General features: G+C 42.0%; 1 protein-coding gene across 1 annotated transcript in view; it reads left to right on the forward strand.

Annotated features, from left to right (window-relative positions):
- GLI2 (GLI family zinc finger 2) overlaps positions 1–20,242 on the forward strand; it is a 249,383-nt gene that overhangs the window by 136,980 nt on the left and 92,161 nt on the right. Inside the window, exon 3 of the mRNA XM_034786212.1 lies at positions 18,249–18,354. Within this exon, the coding sequence (XP_034642103.1) occupies positions 18,249–18,354 (106 nt within the window). The remainder of the gene's footprint in view (positions 1–18,248; positions 18,355–20,242) is intronic.

Below are 20,242 nucleotides of genomic sequence, written 5' to 3' on the forward strand. Positions count from 1 at the left end.
AAATTGATAATGTGCTTAGCCTCCTTTTTTGTTTACAGATTGTCTTCAAAAGTGTTAGCATCCTGGTTGTCTCCAATCCAGGGGTCCCTGAGCTTTCCTTATCCTTTGGATCTAGGAGCCCTTCTAGCTTTATCTTAGATGTCAGCAGAGACTTTGGTGGCCTGCCCACCTACTATGCAACCCAGGGTCCAAGTGGCTTCTCTGCAGGGCCGGCTCCAGGGTTTTTGCCGCCCCAAGCGGCGCAAAAAAAAAAAGCTGTGATCACGATCTGCGGCGGCAATTCGGCGGAAGGTCCTTCGCTCCAAATGGGAGTGAGGGACCATCCGCTGAATTGCCGCCGAATAGCTAGACGTGCCTCCCCTCTCCAGAATGGCTGCCCCAAACACCTGATTGGCAAGCTGATGCCTGGAGCCAGCCCTGCTTCTCTGATACTCTAGGCAAACTCCTTTGGTTACAAATGCTCATGAATGTAATACCTCAGTAGCTTCCCTATGACACAGCTAAGTATTATACAGCCTCATTCTACAGAGGGGTAAATGGAGGCACAGAGATGTGGAATGATGCATGATTTCCCTGCAAGGGTTCTGCTTGTGAAAACTGAGGTTCCAGGGAAGATTTCCTCAGATTAAAACTCAAGCCCTCAGGGTGGATGAGCTGGTCCCAGTAATGAGTGGGATTTCTGCATTCTCCTATTTATGGATTTATGCATGGCTCTAGGAAGCAGCATGAAAATGTGAAATCAAATGCACAACTACAAAATAAGGACTAACTGGCTAGGTGGTAGCACTGTTGAAAAAGGATCTGGGGTTACAAATTGAATACGAGTCTACAATGTGATGCAGCTGTGGAAAAAACTTATATTCAGGGGGTGTTAACAGGAGTGCCATCTGCAAGACATGGGAGGTAGTTGTCCTGCTCTGCTCGGCACTAGTAAAGCCTCAGCTGGAGTATGTCCCCAGTTCTGGGCACCACACGTTAGGAAAGGTGTGGACAAACTGGAGAGAGTCCAGAGGAGAGCAACAAAAATGATGATAGGTTTAGAAACCCTGACTATGAGGAAAGGCTAAAAAAACTGAGCATGTTTAGTCTTGAGAAAAGAAAATTAAGGGGGGGATCTGATAACTGTCTTCAAATATGTTAAGGGCTGTTAAAGAGGCTTGTGATCAATTGTTCTCCACGTCCACTGAAGGCAGGACAAGAAGTAATCAGTTTAATCTGCAGCAAAGCAGATTTACGTTAGATATTAGGAAAAAATTTCCAACTATAGCAGTAGTTAAGATCTGGAATAGGCTTCCAAGGGAGGTTGTGGAATCCCATCGTTGGAGGGTTTGAAAAACAGATTAGACAAATGCCTGTAAGGGATGATCTGGGATCAGTTTACTTGGTACTGACACAGTGCAGGGGACTGGATTTGATGACTTCTCGAGGTCCTTTCCAACCCTACATTTTTATGATTCTATAAGCCTTGCTAAGCCCGCGATAAGCAGGTAATTGATTTTAGTGTGGCGACACTAGAGAAGAAGTGTGGTACAGTGTCATGGCTCATTACAGGGTGAGTGCTAAACAAAAAGGAAAGATGTTCCAGTGGTGCTGGCTAGGGCACGAGTCACATACTCAGGAGACCTAGGGTCAGTTCCCAGCCCTACCATAGGACCCTCCGCCCATGTGACTGTGAAGAAGTCCCTTAATCTCTCAGTGCCTTGGTTCTCATCTGTACAATGGGAATAATAGCACTTCCCTACCTCGCAGGGGGGTTGTGAGGATAAATATAGTAAAGATTATGAGGCACCCAGATGCTATGGGAATGTGGGCCATATAAGTACCTAAAATACATATCTAGAGATAGATGAGGCCGGGCACTTAGCTGTCAGCTTGGTTCACACAGTGCTTTTCACAAATGGCTTCAAGCAGTGTATCTCGCACTTTGAAATGCACTTCAATGTGAAATCCGCAAGGGAAGATGCTGATGTAAGAATTTGCCATGGAGGAACATAGACTCATTGATGTTGATGGCAAATCTCCTTGGCCTGGTTTTTCAGAAGTGTGACACTTCACTTCAGGTGGGATTGTGAGTGCTCAGTCAGGGCTTCTACAATCAGGCCTCTACTGACATCCATGGAAGTAGAATCAGGCCTTCAGAAAAACATAGGAAAGATTCTCCTTATAAGTGAAATAAACTAATATGCATTTTCCCCCTTAAACATTGTTTTCTTGAAGGCTTTTTTTGTGATTTTTCTCCTTCTACCATTAACTAGAAAACACTGAAAAACCACCTCCATGTAGGCACAAGTTTAACAGCCATCTGGTCCCCTCTGCCTCTTACATTCCAGGACTTTTGCTAGCTGGTTGAAACATTTTTCTCCCCATTTTCTCACTGCAGCTGTTGGGAAAAAAGCCCCAAGATCCATCTGGCCCTTCAATCTTATCGGCCTGTGTGCTTTCTGGACAAAGCTGCAGTGACCTCTCTTTAATACAACAGCTACATTATGTAACAGTGGCTTACTAGAAAAGCAAACTTCCTTTATTTGATTGTGTCCCCTCTCTCTTTTTAGATTCACTGTGGCAGCTGAGCCACGTGGTCTCAGATCTGAGTCAGTCTTGAGGGCTTTTCTTTTTTTATTCACTCCCCCTCCCATCCCTTGCCTTCTGGAGGAGTTGGCACAGACTTGTGTTATTAGGACATAAGCCAGCTTATTCTAGTGGAATTTCCTGTCTGATTTTCATTTCCCCCTCATTTCCCCCCCCCCAAAGTGAGACAGAAAAGCTTTTTAATTACACTGCTGTGGGTTAGCCTTTCAGGATATTATTATTCTTATTAAGTACTTCCTGTTGGGATGAGGCACATGAGCAGAAAGTAACAAGGATCTCTTTGCAGTCAGAGCTTGTGGCCTTATTGTATCTTAATAACTGTCATAGATACAGGGGCCTTTAAACATATTTTGCCATGACAACCTGGCAATTAAGTGACCTGCAGAATTAATAAAGTGGGTTAGGGCTGTTTGGTTTGGTTTTCTGTGATTCAGTATTTACAGTTCCTCAGGTTTTTAGTACAACACCAGCGTCATTGGGGAATTCCCGTTTCATAAACTAGAAGCGACTGTGTGTTGAAGGATCAGGAACAAACAGGTTTCTGTTTGATGGGCAGGTATGACACAGCAGAGGGCAGTGATGTTGGGCACTAGATGCGGGAGAGACAGTCTGGTCTAGTCACTAGACTGGGTTATACTCCCCGCTCTGCCCCTGACCTGTTGAGTGATCCTTGCCGCACCACTTCCTCACCTGTCTGTTTCTCCTCCATCCCTTTTATTGTTTGTGTTACTGTAGCACCTTGGAGCCCCAGACATGGACCAGGACCATGGAACAATGCTAGGCACTCTAAACACACACAACAAAATGATGGTCCTTGCCCCAATCTTTTCCTTTCTCTACTTAGATTGTAAACTTTTCAGGGCAGAGACCATTTCTACTATGTGTTTAAGATATTATGGGGCCCTGGTCTTATTTGGGGCCTCTAGACACTATCATAATACAAAGAATACATACATAAATAATCACCTTCTGCTAGCTGACTTTGGGACAAAATTTTGCCATGGTCATCAAGTTGGCTGCTACCTGGCTCTTCTCCTTGGAGGGAGAGCGCAACTGATGCAGTCCCTAAATATACATCTCAGAACATGTATAAGGCATCAGGGTTCTAATTTTCTTGTCATGCACTTGCACCATGCAGCAGGTGTGCCACAAAGACTGTTAGAATGGAACAGTAGAGCTGATAGGACAGGGGCAGAATGACCACAAGGCAAAGCTGAGAAATAGTGACTCATCTGAAATAAAAATGCCAGTGGGTCAAATTGAGTCCAGGGATAACTTCATTGACTGACTTCCTCATGATGATATAGCAAGAAGGGAGACCTCCTCGGGTGCCTGTCTTCCAACATCGTACAGATCCCTCAGACATTTCTAGTTAGTGAAACTCAATGAAAAATAAGAGGAGCTTTTGCATAGCAGGAGCAGTAAAAAGATGCATTTCTTCTGCGGAGTGACTGGCTTGTTCATGAAAGCTAGAGGCTGAGGGCAATAGCTTATGCTAAACATGTGACGAACAGATGTTTTCCCCCACACAGGTGTGATACCGCACTCCACCCTGACCTTCACTGACTAATCCAGTCTTCTCTTGAGTCAGCTGGGCCAGAATTATGCCTCTGCTTCATGAGGTACCCAAACGGGGGGTTGGGTAGATCAGCTTGTGATCCCTGCCCTTCCACAGGTAGATGGCCACAGGACTAACTCTCTGTGTAACCCAGGCACTTTGTCTTGCAGCCCAAATGATTAGGCTGCTGTGTGTACTTACCTGCAGCTGGCTATAAAGCAGTTAGGAGAATGGTTACTGCCAATGAAGTTGCTAGAGAGACTTTCCCAATTGTGCTGTAGAAAGTTATCAGAGTGCAGGTTCCAATGAATCTCAGGCAACCCTCTATAGCACCGCCTCACTGATTCACTTGGCTCCGTGTGGCAGAACCAGGTTGTGTGTACATTTACTCTTTCATGTTATGTCTCCTCCCCGAATGAACAAAAATAATGAGTCCCTTTAAGGTTACCATACAGCCGTAGCCTGGGGAGTCGACTTTGCATTTATCCAGAGCCTTCCACACGTAGATCTCTCAGCGCTTAATAGACCTGACTAAATTAATCCTCCTAAAATTCCGGTGAAGTAGGAAAGTATTATTATTAGGGTTGACTGACAATTTCCCATTTTAGGACATTGTGGTTTTGACCAAATTAATTTTTTTGCACAAAGTGTTTGCTTTCCAAGGAAAATTTTGATTTTTCATCAAGAAACCAAATGATCAAAACCCCAATTATTTCAGCTAAAAATCAAAATATTTCAGTTGAGAGATCCTTCCATGGGGCTTCATGGGGGCTGTAGGTTTCTTCATGTCCCCATTTTTTTCTGTTGGTTGGGATACCCAACTAAACTATATCTCCCATGATGCAGCTGCCACCCCTCACCTTCCTCTACAGATGAAGGTAGGATACCGGACTAGGCAACTCATTGGTCTGTGCTGATTTAGGAGTGCCAAGTGTTTCTGCTACAAGTCCTGTGCTCTAACCACTAAACCTGTCTGCCCCACTGGTTGAGTCTGCCAGCAGTGTTGATAAATGAAGCTGGCTGCTGGAGCTTTGCCAATAAAACCGTGTTGAGCCTGTGGCCATGTGTCTACTTGGATGTCCTCCTCACAAGTGAGTATAAATGCCTGTTGCATTGAGACTGGTGCTCTCCAGCTTCCTGAAGCTGTTTCCTTCATGACGACATCGTGGTATGTTCTCTCTTCCTGGAATGGCCTAATGCACATTGCACATGTCTGTCAGTGCTCTGCAGCCTGGTGAATGGCATGTGCTCCTTGTGCCCCTTCCTACCAGGTGTTCTGTGGAATAAATTCATGTTCAGCTCTTGTGGTGCACATGTATCAGAATGATTGTAAATTCACAGAGAAGCAAGTACCAGCAGCCTGAATGTACAAGACTGCAGCATTCTAGTTCCACATACCTTCAGGGATTTGTCTGGGTAAATCAAATAAAAGCAGCCCTCAAACTCTCCAGAGATCCTTTCCTTTGTTCTTCCACCTGATCTGAAACAATAGAACTGTTTCTGTGATGGAATAAACCTGTTTAACCAATCCCCTCAGTGCTGGCTCAGTTTACTACTGCACATAGCCAGCCATGTGCTGCTACAGTTCCAAGGAAACTTTACTCCAATATTCCTTAAAGGTGAAACATCTCATTTTTCACCAAAGATCTGAATCTGACGAAATACCTTATGTTTTGCCTAGAAAGACCTCTGGCAAGGCACCAAATATTGTTTTTATTATGTGGTGGCGTGTGCAATACACAATGGGGTATTTTACAATGAGGATGTCCTAGTAATACCATGAGCAATGATGGTTTATAAAATATTATGCATAATAAGCACTACATGAAGAGTAACATCCAAAGTCTGCATACTGCAGTAACTTCTCTTGCAGAAGCAGAGAGAAGAGGGACTTAATTGCAGATTCAGTAACTCAGCATATGGTGTTATTACTGTTTTCTGGAAGAAAGGCAAAGAAGCCTGTACTCTTTAAATTGTACTGTGATCAAACTGAGGTTTGGGTTTTCTTGTCTGGGATTAAGGGAATATTGTCTATTAGAGGAGGAGGGCTAGGAGTTGTATTCTTGATTCCATTTCCAGCTCTACCATGTGTATCACTGTGTGACATAACTCCAGATATTTCACCTCTCTGTGCCTCAGTTTCCCCGATGTAAAAGGAGGACAATGAGGATGCTAATCCTCATTTTGTAGGGGTGTTGTGGGGACTAGTTTGTTAAATGCTTCTGAGATTATCTGGTGCAGCGAGCTGAAGAAGTGCAAAATATTTGTCATTATTACTGGTGGTTTACTTCTCATGTGTCCCATGCCAATCAGAGCATTAGCTCCTCCCACTTTACACCTGAAAAGGCTGTACATATCACTACCATTCCATTTGCCTGAGAAACTGGTCTGGATTCCCTTTCAGTAGCCTCTATTGTAATTTCTTAATTGGTTGGAGAGGTCATTTCCCTAGGCCCTTCCTTTAGTTGCACCAAGTGTGCTGCTTTCTGCCCACCAGATAAAATGGTGTTCGGAACCAGGATTATACCATCTTTGTAATAACTGGTGTACGTGTGAGAGAGAAAATGAAATTGACCACTGCCCTCTACTGGATGGAAACAGATCTGCTTATATATGTCACATGCACTAGATGGCTAGAAGCTAAGGGAGATTCTCCCCTAGAGCAACCAGTTGCTTTTAGGAGTGGGACCCACTTCGTTGTATCCCTGTTGTTGCTGTGAAGTTTTGAGTGGCCCCAAAGTACAGCAGAGTGAAGTGCCAGTGAGCCCGGTAGTTGTTAATAATTTTAGTCCCGAAGTTCCTCCTTCCTTCGAGTCACCTAGTCAAGGTGGTTGGACAGCTAATTAAAATAGAGTAATAATTAACAAATAATAATTAAATCATACAATATGAAAACCAAACAAAATACTAACAAGGCAAACAGAAGAAAAACATGCCTGATGCAGCCCTGTTGATGGTCCTGCATGTGGGAGTCTTATGAATATTGACATCATACTGAATATTTAATTAACACATTACTTCTTAAAGTGCTGTAGGAACATTAACCAATCCTCAGAGGTAGGCAGGTATTATGTCCATTTTACAGATGGGGGAAACTCACACACAGAGGTGAGTAAATAACGTAATGTCATTCAGCGAATCAGTGGGGGAGCTAGAAATGGAAATTACGGCTCCTGTTTAACCTATATATAGACCATGCTAGCTCATTACAGAAAGGGGTATTGTTGCCACTGATGCATCAAAACCCTTGCCTAAAAAATGGTGCAGTAAAATTTGGGGAGGGAAGACTATTATTCTGCAAGACACGTGCTCATCTCTAAATTAAAAATGTGCAGACAGGTGTAATTAGCAACCACATAATTATCCCCTTTAAAGTATGCACACACTTTCTGTGTGTGGCATATTTTGTAAACTGCTCTAAAGATGCAATATTAATGTTAAGCTCTCAAATGGGGGTTGATGGACTGTTAAGTGACAGCTACTGTGTGTTTTTTGTTTCTGCTATTTTTTCTCTCTTCATCCTGTATTGATTTGGCTGGTAGCCCGGGGAATGGCTTTCCCTGCAAGGCAGTTAATATTCTGTGTGGTAATACATGACTTCATCTAAGGAGAATCCCATAGCCGTACCAATGTGATCTGCTCTGTCATGTTTCTGTGACCCAATTTTCCCTGTTCTTTGTCTCAGACCTTCTCTGACCCCAACCCTATTATCTCCTTCAATAATTCACTCGGACCATTATTAATGGTGCATTAACTTTGGCTGTGCTTTCAGCAAAGATGTTTTTCTTGTGCTCATTCATTTGCCCAACTCACTTAAACAGCGAGATCATTATTCTGCGGACGTCACATAAACACCAAAACATCTCCCTTCAGATACCTACAACCCTTGGGTGCTTTGCAGTGGGGTCGGTAGTCCAACCACAATATTTAAACTCCAAGGAAACAAATATCAAAGCAAGTCAAGTAGCCACACACGCACACATACACAAACACTGAGGGCCAGATTCTGCCACCCTTTAGACATGCTGAGTAATAGCTGTAGGTCTGTTTTAGGTACTTCTGTAATAATGGGGATCACATTATCCGACGATCTTTAATGTAATTTATTCTGCAATTAGTCCCATTGATTTCAATGGGACTTTTCACAGAGTAAGATACTACTTGGCACGAGTAGTATCTTTAATCCCAAGGGATTAACGTCAAAAATTTATCGTTATTTGTCTTTTAAAACCCAAAATGAAATTTACCGTCACTTCAAACTCAGTAATTCTCGACCAGAATCCATTCCTTTCAAATGCTTTGTGTAGATGAGGACTGAATTAAAATGGGATTTTTTAAAATGTAAAAGCAAAGTGAATCTTTTCTCCCATTTAATTGTAGCTTTGCTCCTCTGGTTCCCTTGAGAAGATGATTGACTGAAGGACTCTTAATGTTAATTGTATCGCTAATCTTGCTTTGAAAAGAGACTGAGATTTGTACAGGCTGGAGGAAAAGGATCTAGTGGACAGTAAGAAGCATTTTTGCTTTAGAGGTGGGATTGCTTAGAAAGTGCATCTGCTGATGCCTCAGAGTTTTATAGACCCCAACAAATGGCTGATGGGGTTGTTTGAAGTCAGCTTTGACTCTTATTTTCGTTTCAAAATCAGCATACCTGAACAAAGGGAGATGGTGTTGCAAACTTCAGCTACAGGCTTAATGGCATCCCCACTGCCAAAATGGATTGCCTCCAGAAATACAAAGGTACCAGCACAGGCACAGTGTAATCATTAACACATGTTCATTTGCTGCTCGGGATTGTTTTGTGGCAGCTGCTTTGAGTTTTTCTGAGGTAGCCCTTGCACATTCTTTCCTTTGTCAGAGGCAGTTGTGACCCCATGATGGCTGGTCTCTGAGCTCTGTCAGAAGGACAGCACAGGTCGTGCTGGTGAGGGAGTGGGCTATTTGTGAAAGAAAGCTTAGAATCAAATGAAGTACAATTCTTAAATGAACTAAATTGTATTATAGAATCTCTATGGATAGTAATTCCATGCTTAAAAAATAAGAACATAGCAGTAGGGCTATATTACAGACACCTGACCAGGATGGTGTTAGTGACTCTGAAATGCTCAGAGAGATTAGAGAGGCTATTAAAATAAAAAACTCAATAATAATGGGAGATTTCAACTATCCCCATATTGACGGGGTACATGTCACCTCAGGACGGGATGCAGAGATAAAGTTTCTTGACATCTTACATGACTGCTTCTTGGAGTACTAGTCCTGGAACCCACAAGAGGAGAGGCAATTCTTGATTTAGTCCTAAGTGGAGCACAGGATCAGGTCCAAGAGGTGAATATAGCTGGACTGCTTGGTAATAGTGACCATAATATAATTAAATTTAACATTCCTGTGGCAGGGAAAACTCCACAGCAGACCAACACTGTAGCATTTAATTTCAGCAAGGGGAACAAAAATGAGGAGGTTAGTGAAACAGAAATTAGAAGGTACAGTACCTAAAGTAAATCCCTGCAAGCTTCATGGAAACTTTTTAAAGACACCATAATAGAGGTGGGTGTATACCCCAATTTAAAAAACATAGTAAGAGAACCAAAAAAGAGCCACCGTGGTTAAACAACAAATTAAAAGAAGCAGTGAGAGGCAAAAAGGCATGCTTTAAAAAGTGGAAGATAAATCCTAATGAGGAAAATAGAAAAGAGCATAAACTCTGGCAAATGAAGTGTAAAAATATAATCAGAAAGACCAAAAAAGAATTTGAAGAACAGCCAGCCAAAAACGCCAAAAGTAATAGCAATTTTTTTAAATATATCAGAAGCAGAAAGCCAACTAAACAACCAGTGGGGCCACTGGATGATCGAGATGCTAAAGGAGCTCTCAAAGACGATAAGGCCATTGTGGAGAAACTAAATGAATTCTTTGCATCGGTCTTCACTGTTGAGGATGTGAGGGAGATTCCCAAACCTGAGCCATTTTTTTTGGGTGACAGATCTGAGGAACTGTCCCAAATTGAGGTGTTGTTAGAGGAGGTTTTGGAACAAACTGATAAACTAAACAGTAATAAGTCTCCAGGACCTGATGATATTCACCCAAGAGTTCTGAATGAACTCAAATGTGAAATTGCAGGACTACTAACTGTAGTCTGTAACCTATCATTTAAATCAGCTTCTGTACCAAATGCCTGGAGGATAGATAATGTGATGCCAATTTTTAAAAAAGGGCTCCAGAGGTGACCCTGGCAACTACAGGCCAGTAAGCCTCACTTGAGTACCGGGCAAATTGGTTGAAACTATCGTAAAGAGCAAAATTGTCAGACACATAGATGAACATAATTTGTTTGGAAATAGTCAACATGGTTTTTGTAAAGGGAAATCATGCCTCAACAATCTACTAGAATTCTTTGAGGGAGGTCAACAAGTATGTGGACAAGGGGGATCCAGTGGATATTGTGTAATTAGATTTTCAGAAAGCCTTTGACAAGGTCTCTCACCAAAGGCTCTTAAGCAAAATAAGCAGTCATGGGATAAAAGGGACGGTTCTCTCATGGATTGGTAACTGGTTAAATGATAGGAAACAAAGGGTAGGAATAAATGGTCAGTTTTCAGTATGGAGAGAGGTAAAGAGTGGTGTCCCTCAGGGATCTGTATGGGCCCAGTCCTATTTAACATATTCATAAACGATCTGGAAGAAGGGGTAAACAGAGAGGTGGCAAAATGTGCAGATGATACAAAACTACTCAAGATAGTTAAGTCCCAGGTAGACTGCGAAGAGCTACAAAAGGATCTCTCAAAACTGGGTGACTGGGCAACAAAATGGCAGATGAAATGTAATGTTAATAAATGCAAAGTAATGCACATTGGAAAACATAATCCTAACTATACATATACAATGATGGGGTCTAAGTTAGCTGTTAGCACTCAAGAAAGAGATCTTGGAGTCATTGTGGATAGTTCTCTGAAATCATCCACTCAATGTGCAGCGGTAGTCAAAAAAGCAAACAGAATGTTGGGAATCATCAGGAAAGGGATAGATAATAAGACAGAAAATATCATATTGCCTCTATATAAATCCATGGTACGCCCACACCTTGAATACTGTGTGCAGATGTGGTTGCCCCATCTCAAAAAAGATATATTAGAATTGGAAAAGATTCAGAAAAGGGCAACAAAAATTATTAGGGGTATGGAACAGCTGCCATATGAGGAGAGATTAATAAGACTGGGACTTTTCAGCTTGGAAAAGAGGCGACTAAGGGGGGGATATGATAGAGGTCTATAAAATCATGAGTGGTATAGAGAAAGTAAATACGGAAGTGTTATTTACTCCTTCTCATAATACAAGAACCAGGGGCCACCAAATGAATTTAATAAGTAGCAGGTTTAAAACAAACACAAGAAAGTGTTTTTTCACACAACGCACTGTCAGCCTCTGGAACTCCTTGCCAGAAGGTGTTGTGAAGGCCAAGACTATAACGGGGTTCAAAAGGGAGCTAGATAGATTCATGGAAGATAGGTCCATCAATGGCTATTAGCCAGGATGGGCAGGAATGGTGTCCCTAGCCTCTGTTTGCCAGAAGCTGGGATTGGGTGACAGGGCCTGGATCATTTGATGATAACCTGTTCTGTTCATTCCTTTTGGGGCACTTGTCATTGGCCACTGTCAGAGGACAGGATACTGGGCTTGATGGACCTTTGGTCTGACCCAGTATGGCTGTTCTTATGTCTGTGGACATTTCTGTCTTTAACCCTCATCAATGCAACACAGTTCTCAGGATTTGAACCCCTTTGGAGCATCTTAGAGGAAACATGGGAGCTCCTGTTGCTGTGGGTGAAGGCAGTAGTGGCTAATGTGGAACCCACGTCCTAGATCGCCCACACCCCAATTTAGGGCCTATGCCTGTGAGGTGCTGTGGCCTGCCCTGCAGGCCTTGGGAGCTGCAGTTGCTTATCTTTCAGGGAGTCAGATTGTGCCATTGATTTGTAAGCAAACCCCCCTTTGCCCTGCTTTGGTCCTCAACTTTCACTCAGCTGCATCCCAGATAACAATGACATTTTTCCAGGGATCTGTGGTTTATATTGGATGTAAGTTTTATAACTAGTTGTGTTGGTTTATTTGTCACAGCAATGGACTAAGAGCCTGGACTTCTCGGTTCTAATCAGGGGTCTGACACTAATTTTACTGTGTTACCTTGGGCAAATCACTTACCCTTGCTGTGTCTCTGTTCCCCATCAGTAAAAAAAAAGGTATGACAGTTTTGCTTACTTCCCAGAGGTGCTATGGGGCTCAATTCATTAATGTTTGCAAAATGCTCTGAGATCCCTTAATAGCAGGTACTTATTTGTGTGTAGGTCCATTACTTAGTTTACCCCTTTTTTTTATAAGCCATCCGCTTGAAATGTTAAACAGTCCCACCTTTTATGTGGATTCTGAATGTTAACAGGTGACGTATGGTGTTAGATTCCCTAAAATGAATTCAGATTTGGAAAAAAGTTCATTTAATAAAACACAAACAATGTTAAAAGAGATTCTTTTTCTTTATCTTGACAACTGCCTCTTTGTTTTACACAGGCTTTTTCCTTTTGATTATAAAAAGAGTGTGGTACATTTGCAGAACTGCCACAGCTCATACCTTGAGCTACTTATTCTAGGAGGGAAGTTTGTTTGATGGAGCATCCTTATGGAAGACCACATTATTCTCCTCCATCTTCTGGCCAGAGTGGAATGCATGGGACTCCAAAAAACTTTAGTGGGATCCCCACATGCATATCAGAAGGCATGCACAAACCTCTAAAAACTTTTAGTTGTGTGTAACATCACTGAGTTCTCTAGGATCCAAGACTCAGTTGCTACCCCAGCATAAAGGCCAGCTGCAATAAACACAATAGTAATGTAAGCCATCCTTTAAGGGGATTTGTTTGCCATTTTCAGATCAGTGTATTACAAACCGGTTGAGTTTTTCCCCCTTGTTTGTGTTTCTGGAGAGCACTGTCCATTGGCAGATAGTTTTTGACTTGACTCCTTCAAAACAATATTTCAAAATTAAATGAACTGCAAAGCAAAAAAAAAAAAAAAAACCTGAGTAATGTTGGATCTCATCAGCAAAAGAACATGTGTGCAGGGTTAAAAAATTGAAACATTAGAACAGTGAGCTAATGAGACAGATCCTCAGCTGGTGTAAACTGGCATCACTCCATTGGTTTTACTGAATCTGTGCTAATTTATACCATCTGAGGATATGACCCAGTATTTGGAAAATACGTGAGAGGAACCTGTCTCTCAAGTCCTGACTTTGGGATTCTGTTTTTACCCTAAGAGAGTTAACAACATTATGACAATTGGTCCAGGAATGCTGGAAAATGCTGTTTTATGGGTTTGTTAATTCACCAGCTAGTGTGCGAAAAACAGAATCTGAAACGTAAGCTTCAGAAGGTTATTTGAGGAACTTCATAGCACTATTGGGGCTAGACTTCATAGCACTATTGGGGCTTCTGATCCTCCTGCTCCAAACTGCCAGACTTGTACCAACTGAGCTGAAGGAAAACTAGCAGAATGGGGTCCATGCAACACAGCTATACAATTCTGATTCCATCCAGTAGAGGGCAATGGTGACATACATACTGGTCAGCTTATTAGCATATTAATATAGATTATATACATATGGTACACATCATTGCTAATGAGAGATCTCAAAGAAATATATTCCATTTAAAGCTGTTCATGTCACCTTTTTCCAACTGGCCTTTTCTTCTGAAGGAGAAATGAGGTGGTGTTGACGGTGATTTAGAAAACTCTTTTTTGCTCGTTATGCAAAAAATATATTCTGCACAAATTTCCCTTGAAGCACATTCTTGTCCTTGGAGATAATCAGTGTCTGCCTCAAAAACTATCTGCCTCTGATACTTGCTCCCTTCCTGGGATTTTCAGCTCAGGGACGTCCCCTTTAAACTTCAGAGGGGTAGCCGTGTTAGTCTGAATCTGTAAAAAGCAACAGAGGGTCTTGTGGCACCTTTAAGACTAACAGAAGTATTGGGAGCATAAGCTTTCGTGGGTAAGAACCTCGCATCACTTCTTCATCCTTTCTTTGTCTGATGCTGGAAGGTTGGATGGTCTTTGACTGGGAAGGAGGCAGTGGGCAGCCCATGTCTTGTTAATAACAACTGACTAGATCAGCTCAGGCAAGTGAGGACAGGTAACAGAGACTTTTTCCCTAATCAAACCAGGCAACACCGCAGACACATTCCTTTACGAGTAGCAGTTGAGTAGGGGTGGTTTTCACTCTGTGCGTTGCTAACGTACCCATCTGCTTAGTATCTAGATGCTATAAACATACCTAAGAGCAACATCATTTTTGTGTAAAAGACTCATACGCTCATTGTCACTCTCTCATTTTATACCACTTTGATTTTTCCCCCCCATTGCCTCAGGTACAGATCACTCTCTTGCCTCTATTTCTGAATAGCAAGTGCCAGAGGTTTATCCCTGCTTCAGAGCGACATAGTACTTTTAAAGATCCCCCTTTTTTTGCCTTCTGGAATGCACCATATTGTACCAAACAAGCAAGTATTATCAAACCATTTTCCCATGGCAGAGACTTCCCCAGACTCCCCCTGTTAAGGGCTTTGTCCCACCACTGCAGATCACTCAGTTCTGACACTTATCAGTAGGGTTCTAAGTTAAATATACAAAGTCTGCTAGTTATTTATAAATTTTCTGCTCTATTGAAGGCCGCAATGATGAGCAGATAAGTCTAAAACAAGGGATTGCCTTTATTAGATAAAACCTAGCAAATTCATTGTGCCAGTCATCATATTGCACCTCCAATGGCTGTTTAGAAATGCATCACCGTGAGCTCACTTGAAGTAATTGAGTATAATTGTCTTTTTAAATCATATGTGTGAAAACATCCATCTTTGTAAATGGCATACGCCGCTGCTACTTCTGTTGCCAGCTCGCTGCTCCCTTCAAGAGGGGTGGAAATGAGAGGAGGAAGTGGGAAGGGGGCCTGACATTTATGAATTAGTAGTTGATTGACTATAAAACCATTCATTATTTCAGACCAAGCATCCAGAAGTGAATTAAAGGGAAAGCACCAGCTATTGTAGCTTTTAGGTCTGGTGGCTGCTCCAGAAAATGTGTGTGGGCAGAAAAAAAAAAACAGATGTGAAGAGCTGGAAAGGAAAATCACTGAAAACAACTGTCCCACCACCCTTTTTGTCCTCTGGTGAAACCAAACAAGGATTAGGTGATGGTGCTAGTAAAGAACTTGAAAGTGAAACTGACTAGTATCTCCAGTGTCTAAATTGATTGAGATGGTTTTAAAAAAAAGCAAAGGTCTAAATGCCAAAAAATGGTACACGTTTAAATTCCTCTCAACATGAATAAACTGGGGTCTAATTAGAAACAGGGGCAAGGAATTTTTTTCAGACATTGGTTTTATGTTGACCGTGCCCAAGAACAAGAGGCAAAGCCTTCCCCAAATCACAAGTGGCAGGGAAGGAATGCCCTTGCAGATAAATTATCAATGCTGCCCTGAGTTCTTCCTCCTTTAGTCAATGGCAGTCATAAGGCAAGACATGTACACCCAGATATACAACAGAACTCAGCATCCAACAGCAATTATTGTTCTTATGGGAACTGAGCTCTGTAGACAATCTTCCCCCTGCAGCCCATGGCAATGCAAATACTTAACCTGTCCGGCATAGGACTGGCTAAGCCAGGCAGCAGCCTAGTGCAGCAAAACTTATAGCGACAGTTTGATTGTATGATCATTGTGTATGACAACATAAACCCTTGCTCTGTACATCCCAGACAGATACAACAATGGCTCTATCACACAGGCAGAAACCATGCCCTGCAAAGCTTCTTGCATGCTTCTGGGATCTGTTTTCTTCTTTCATAGCTCTCAATGATCTCAGTGGATGCTGAGGGCCCACTGAAGTTCATTGAAAGATCCTGCGCATTGTTTCATGCCATGTGTGCATGTACTAAGGAGAGCAAGGCCAGCTTCCAAGCTTGGCAAAGAAGAGGTTCTGGTGGAACAGTAGTTTCTTGGGAGATCAGGACAGTCTCTGAATGATGAACCCAAGCCCCTGACAGTTGACTGCAGTGGCCGTGCCGTGGAAAGGAAAATAGCTGATGTGTAACAAGCCGTTAGCTGCATTTTGGATGTGGCTTTTCAGCATTAACAGGATCGTTCTGCATTTCTGACTTAGAGAAACATTAGATCATGATGTATCTTAAAAACGATTATTTCTCTCGAGTGACTTTACTTAAAAGACTTATATTACCCAGCACGGTTAAAGAGGGTGGGTGAATCTTTTGCCCGCAAAAGAAAATCCTAAAGGATACACGTTTATTCTACTTCATAGCTCTACTTTCTTGGGGGTTTAACAGTTACCCTACTGTGTCCTCACGTTAGACAGGCTGCAAAAATGCTCCCACTGTATTGGGCACTGCACAGTGCCAGCTCACCACTCTACCACTGAAAGTAAGTCTGCTGTGGAATCTTGAATACTTTCCACCTCGAGTACCTTAGCTTAACTCCTTTCAGTGTAGTTGGCAGGAAGGTTGTTTTTATGTAGTCTCTCGCCTCTCCTGGCAGCACAGCTGACGTAGTATCCAGATATGCATGTTCTGCTGAGCTCAAAGATTCTAAACTGAAATGCAGATAAGATCGTCAGATCCCCTTCCTGATTTGCCAGGGCATAAATATATAGGGATTTTTAATGCAGATTTTCTGTAGCTGAACCTAAAGGATCAGATCCTTAGCTGGTGCAAATCGACAAAGCTCTATTGAAGTCAAAGCTATGTTGTTATCGCAGCTAGGACTCTTAAGTCATCCTTACAAAAGAGTGTGGAGTCAATGGAACTGGACTGATTTACACCAGCTGAGGATTTGGGCCAAGCCGTGAAGAATTGTAGGTTTGTTTTGGGATGCTGCTTTCCCGCACAATAGAGAAATGCTGCAGGTGGTGGAAGCAAGTTACAATGGAGTATTTAGTTAAAATGGTGTTTTGAACAATAATCTAATATTTTAAAAGCTCCAGATACACAGAAAATGTGATGAAAAGTGCTATGTCAAAACTGAAGAGTGAGGGTGAGGAAGACCTGTGAAAACTTTAGTTAATCTTTAATCAAGAAATTTTGTCTGATTGTAAAAGACACATGCAGTTTGGCCTTTTATTTTTACATTTGATCCCAGCTACAAATGTGGAATGCACCATCATTACAGACCAGATAATATATCCTAGCAAAGGACTACTGTGTGGTATATTTACTGAGACCCTGTTAATTGTATTTCTCTTGGCTTCCATAATTTTAGAACAAAAGGACATGGCCATAAGTCTGAATAGTCCAGGGCGGTGTGGAGAAATAACTCGATGAATTTTCCATTTGTCCTACAACTCTCTGAAATATTCGTGCTGTAAACTTGGGGTCAATAATACATATTAAAGTCTGTGGATTTAATAAGTCAGTGTAGGTATTCTGTGCCTTCCGAGGCCACTTTATCTTTCCATCAAAGATGAAACACGCTTCTCAAATGAATAAAAAATAGGCCCGCAAATGATGACAAGTGAGAGCAATTTAGGCTCCTTTCACAGAACCTGAGCCATAGACATTTTTAGCCACCTCTGACTGTATACACGGATTGCACTTGTGCAGCTCTTGCCGTTATACTTTAGGTAAATAGTTCCAACCCAATCCCCACTCTGTGTCTACGGACATTCGGGAAAGGTGCTGCTGCCGTTCCCAGGGTTGTGGATGGTGCAGTTTTGGATTCTGCCAAACTCTGTCAAGTCTCATTTTTGTAACAAGGCTAGTTTTCCTTGGTGCTTCCTATAATCTCCCTGAGTTCAAAGAGCGCTTAGCTGCTTGTCTTTGTCAAAAACCCTGTTGGAGATCTTTTATGTTGAAGATGTAGGATTTCTCCGAATGACTTTGATTATTTATTCATTCCACTTCTCTGGTGTATGATAGCGCTGATATCATGAAGACCCCATGTCTTTGCATTGCTCATGCTCTGAAATTCATGGAGATTTAGCTCCTTTGAAATTGTTTTAAAAGAGAGAGAAAAGTTTTTGAAGTTTTTTTTTTTTCCCCTCAACAGTTCCGCAGCACGTTTTTCCAGCGTTCCATGCTCCCTTGCCAATTGACATGCGTCACCAGGAAGGAAGGTACCATTATGAACCTCACTCCATCCATGCTATTCATGGGTAAGTCTTGCATCTCTGCTCCCATGTGTTACTAAAACACTTCAGTCTAACCTCGTCTGGGTTTTTTTGTATTGATGTTAGGACTTGAGTGTGAAGTACAGCGCAATGGTTCAAGCCCAGGGCTGTATAACAGGGAACTCCGCTTCTATTTCCAGAATTGCTGTGTGGCTTTAATCAAGTCAGTTAACCACCCTGTCCACTTTCCCCAGCTGATGATAGTATTTAGCCAGCTGTCTGGGGTGCGTGAGGTTTAATTAGAGTGTGCACAGTGCTTTAAGATCCTGGGATGGAAAGCAAAGTGCTATTACATCATTATTCAGCTGAGGTCATAGGAACAGGAATGGCCCAATACATTTTTTGGGGCGTTTTTCACTCTGTAATATACCTGAGACTTTTCTGACTACACTTTGGCTAAAACCCCTACTTTGGCTCCTCAATCTCCGTGGCCTTATGGTACCACTCCCTCGCTACCATCACTTGAAAAGTGAACTGAAAGGCTATTTGCCTGCCATTTTGAGTTCATGAGGCTATTGGCATCACCAGCTATACAGGTATTGCCAAAGGGGTAGCTGTGAGAGGCGGATAAGAGCCATAGATAAGGCTAACTGTGTTTCAGGTTTGATCTCCTGCATCAGTTGCTAAGGCCTGAATTTTGTGTTTCTCCTTTGAAAGTTGACAGCCTAGCTGGGGCATAAAGCAGGGTAGAGAAGCGTGTTCCTTACATCACATCAGGTGTTGAAGAGAAAAAGTGGCTCAGTGGTTCGGGGAAGACACTGGAGCCTTTTTTAAAAATTGGCACCACATTTGCTATCCTCCAGTCATCTAGCACAGAGGCTGGTTTAAGCAATAGGTTACATACTACAGTTATAGTTCTGCAATTTCATGTTTGAGTTCTTTCAGAACCCTTGGGTGAATATCATCTGGTCCTGGTGATTTATTACTGTTTAATTTATCGATTTGTTCCAAAACCTCCTCCATTGACACCTCAGTCTGAGACAGGTCCTTAGATTTGTCACCTAAGAAGAATGGCTCAGGTTTAGGAATCTCCCTCTTATCCATTGCAGTAAAGACCGAATGCAAATAAATCATTTAGCTTCTCTGCAACAGCCTTGTCTTCCTTGTGTGCTTCTTTAGCACCTTGATTTTCCATGGCCCCACTGATTGTGTGGCAGGCCTCCTCCTTCTGATGTACTAAAAAAAAATGTTGCTGTTAGCTTTTGAGTCTTTTGCTAGTTGTTTTTCACATTCTTTTTTTACCTGCCTAATTATACTTTTACCCTTGACTTGCCAGAGTTTGTCCGTTTCTATTTTCCTCACTAGGATTTCACTTCCTATTTTTTAAAGGTGTCTTTTTGTCTCTAATCATCTCTTTAACTCTGTTTTTTAGGCGTGGTGGAATTTTTTCATCCTCTTAGTGTTTTTTTTTCTTTTGTTTGGGGTATACATATAGTTTGAGCTTCTATTCTGATGTTTTTAAAAAGTTTCCATGCAGCTTGCAGGCATTTCACTCTTGTGACTGTTCCTTTCAATTTCCATTTAACAGTCTCTTTGTTGTGTAGTTCCCCTTTAAGAAGTGGTGGATTTCTTTGGCATGTTCCTCTCTACAAGGATGTTAAATTTAATTACATTATGGTTGTTATTACCAAGCAGTTCAGCTATATTCACCTCTTAGACCAGATCTTGTGCACCTCTCGTCTCTCTTTCTCTCTTACCTCCATGCATCTCAGCCTCATCTCCTTGATACCTCTCGTCTTAAGACTCCTTTCTACTGCTTTCCTATCTTTCTCCCTTTTCTTTCCCTTCTCTTACACATCCTCTTCTATGACTCTTCTCTCCTCCCTGTCCTCTGCAGAGAATGTTGCATATCACTTATTCTCTTCAGTACATG

The sequence above is a fragment of the Trachemys scripta genome, chromosome 11, assembly GCF_013100865.1.
Source record: "Trachemys scripta elegans isolate TJP31775 chromosome 11, CAS_Tse_1.0, whole genome shotgun sequence".
NCBI classification, from domain to species: Eukaryota; Metazoa; Chordata; order Testudines; family Emydidae; genus Trachemys; species Trachemys scripta.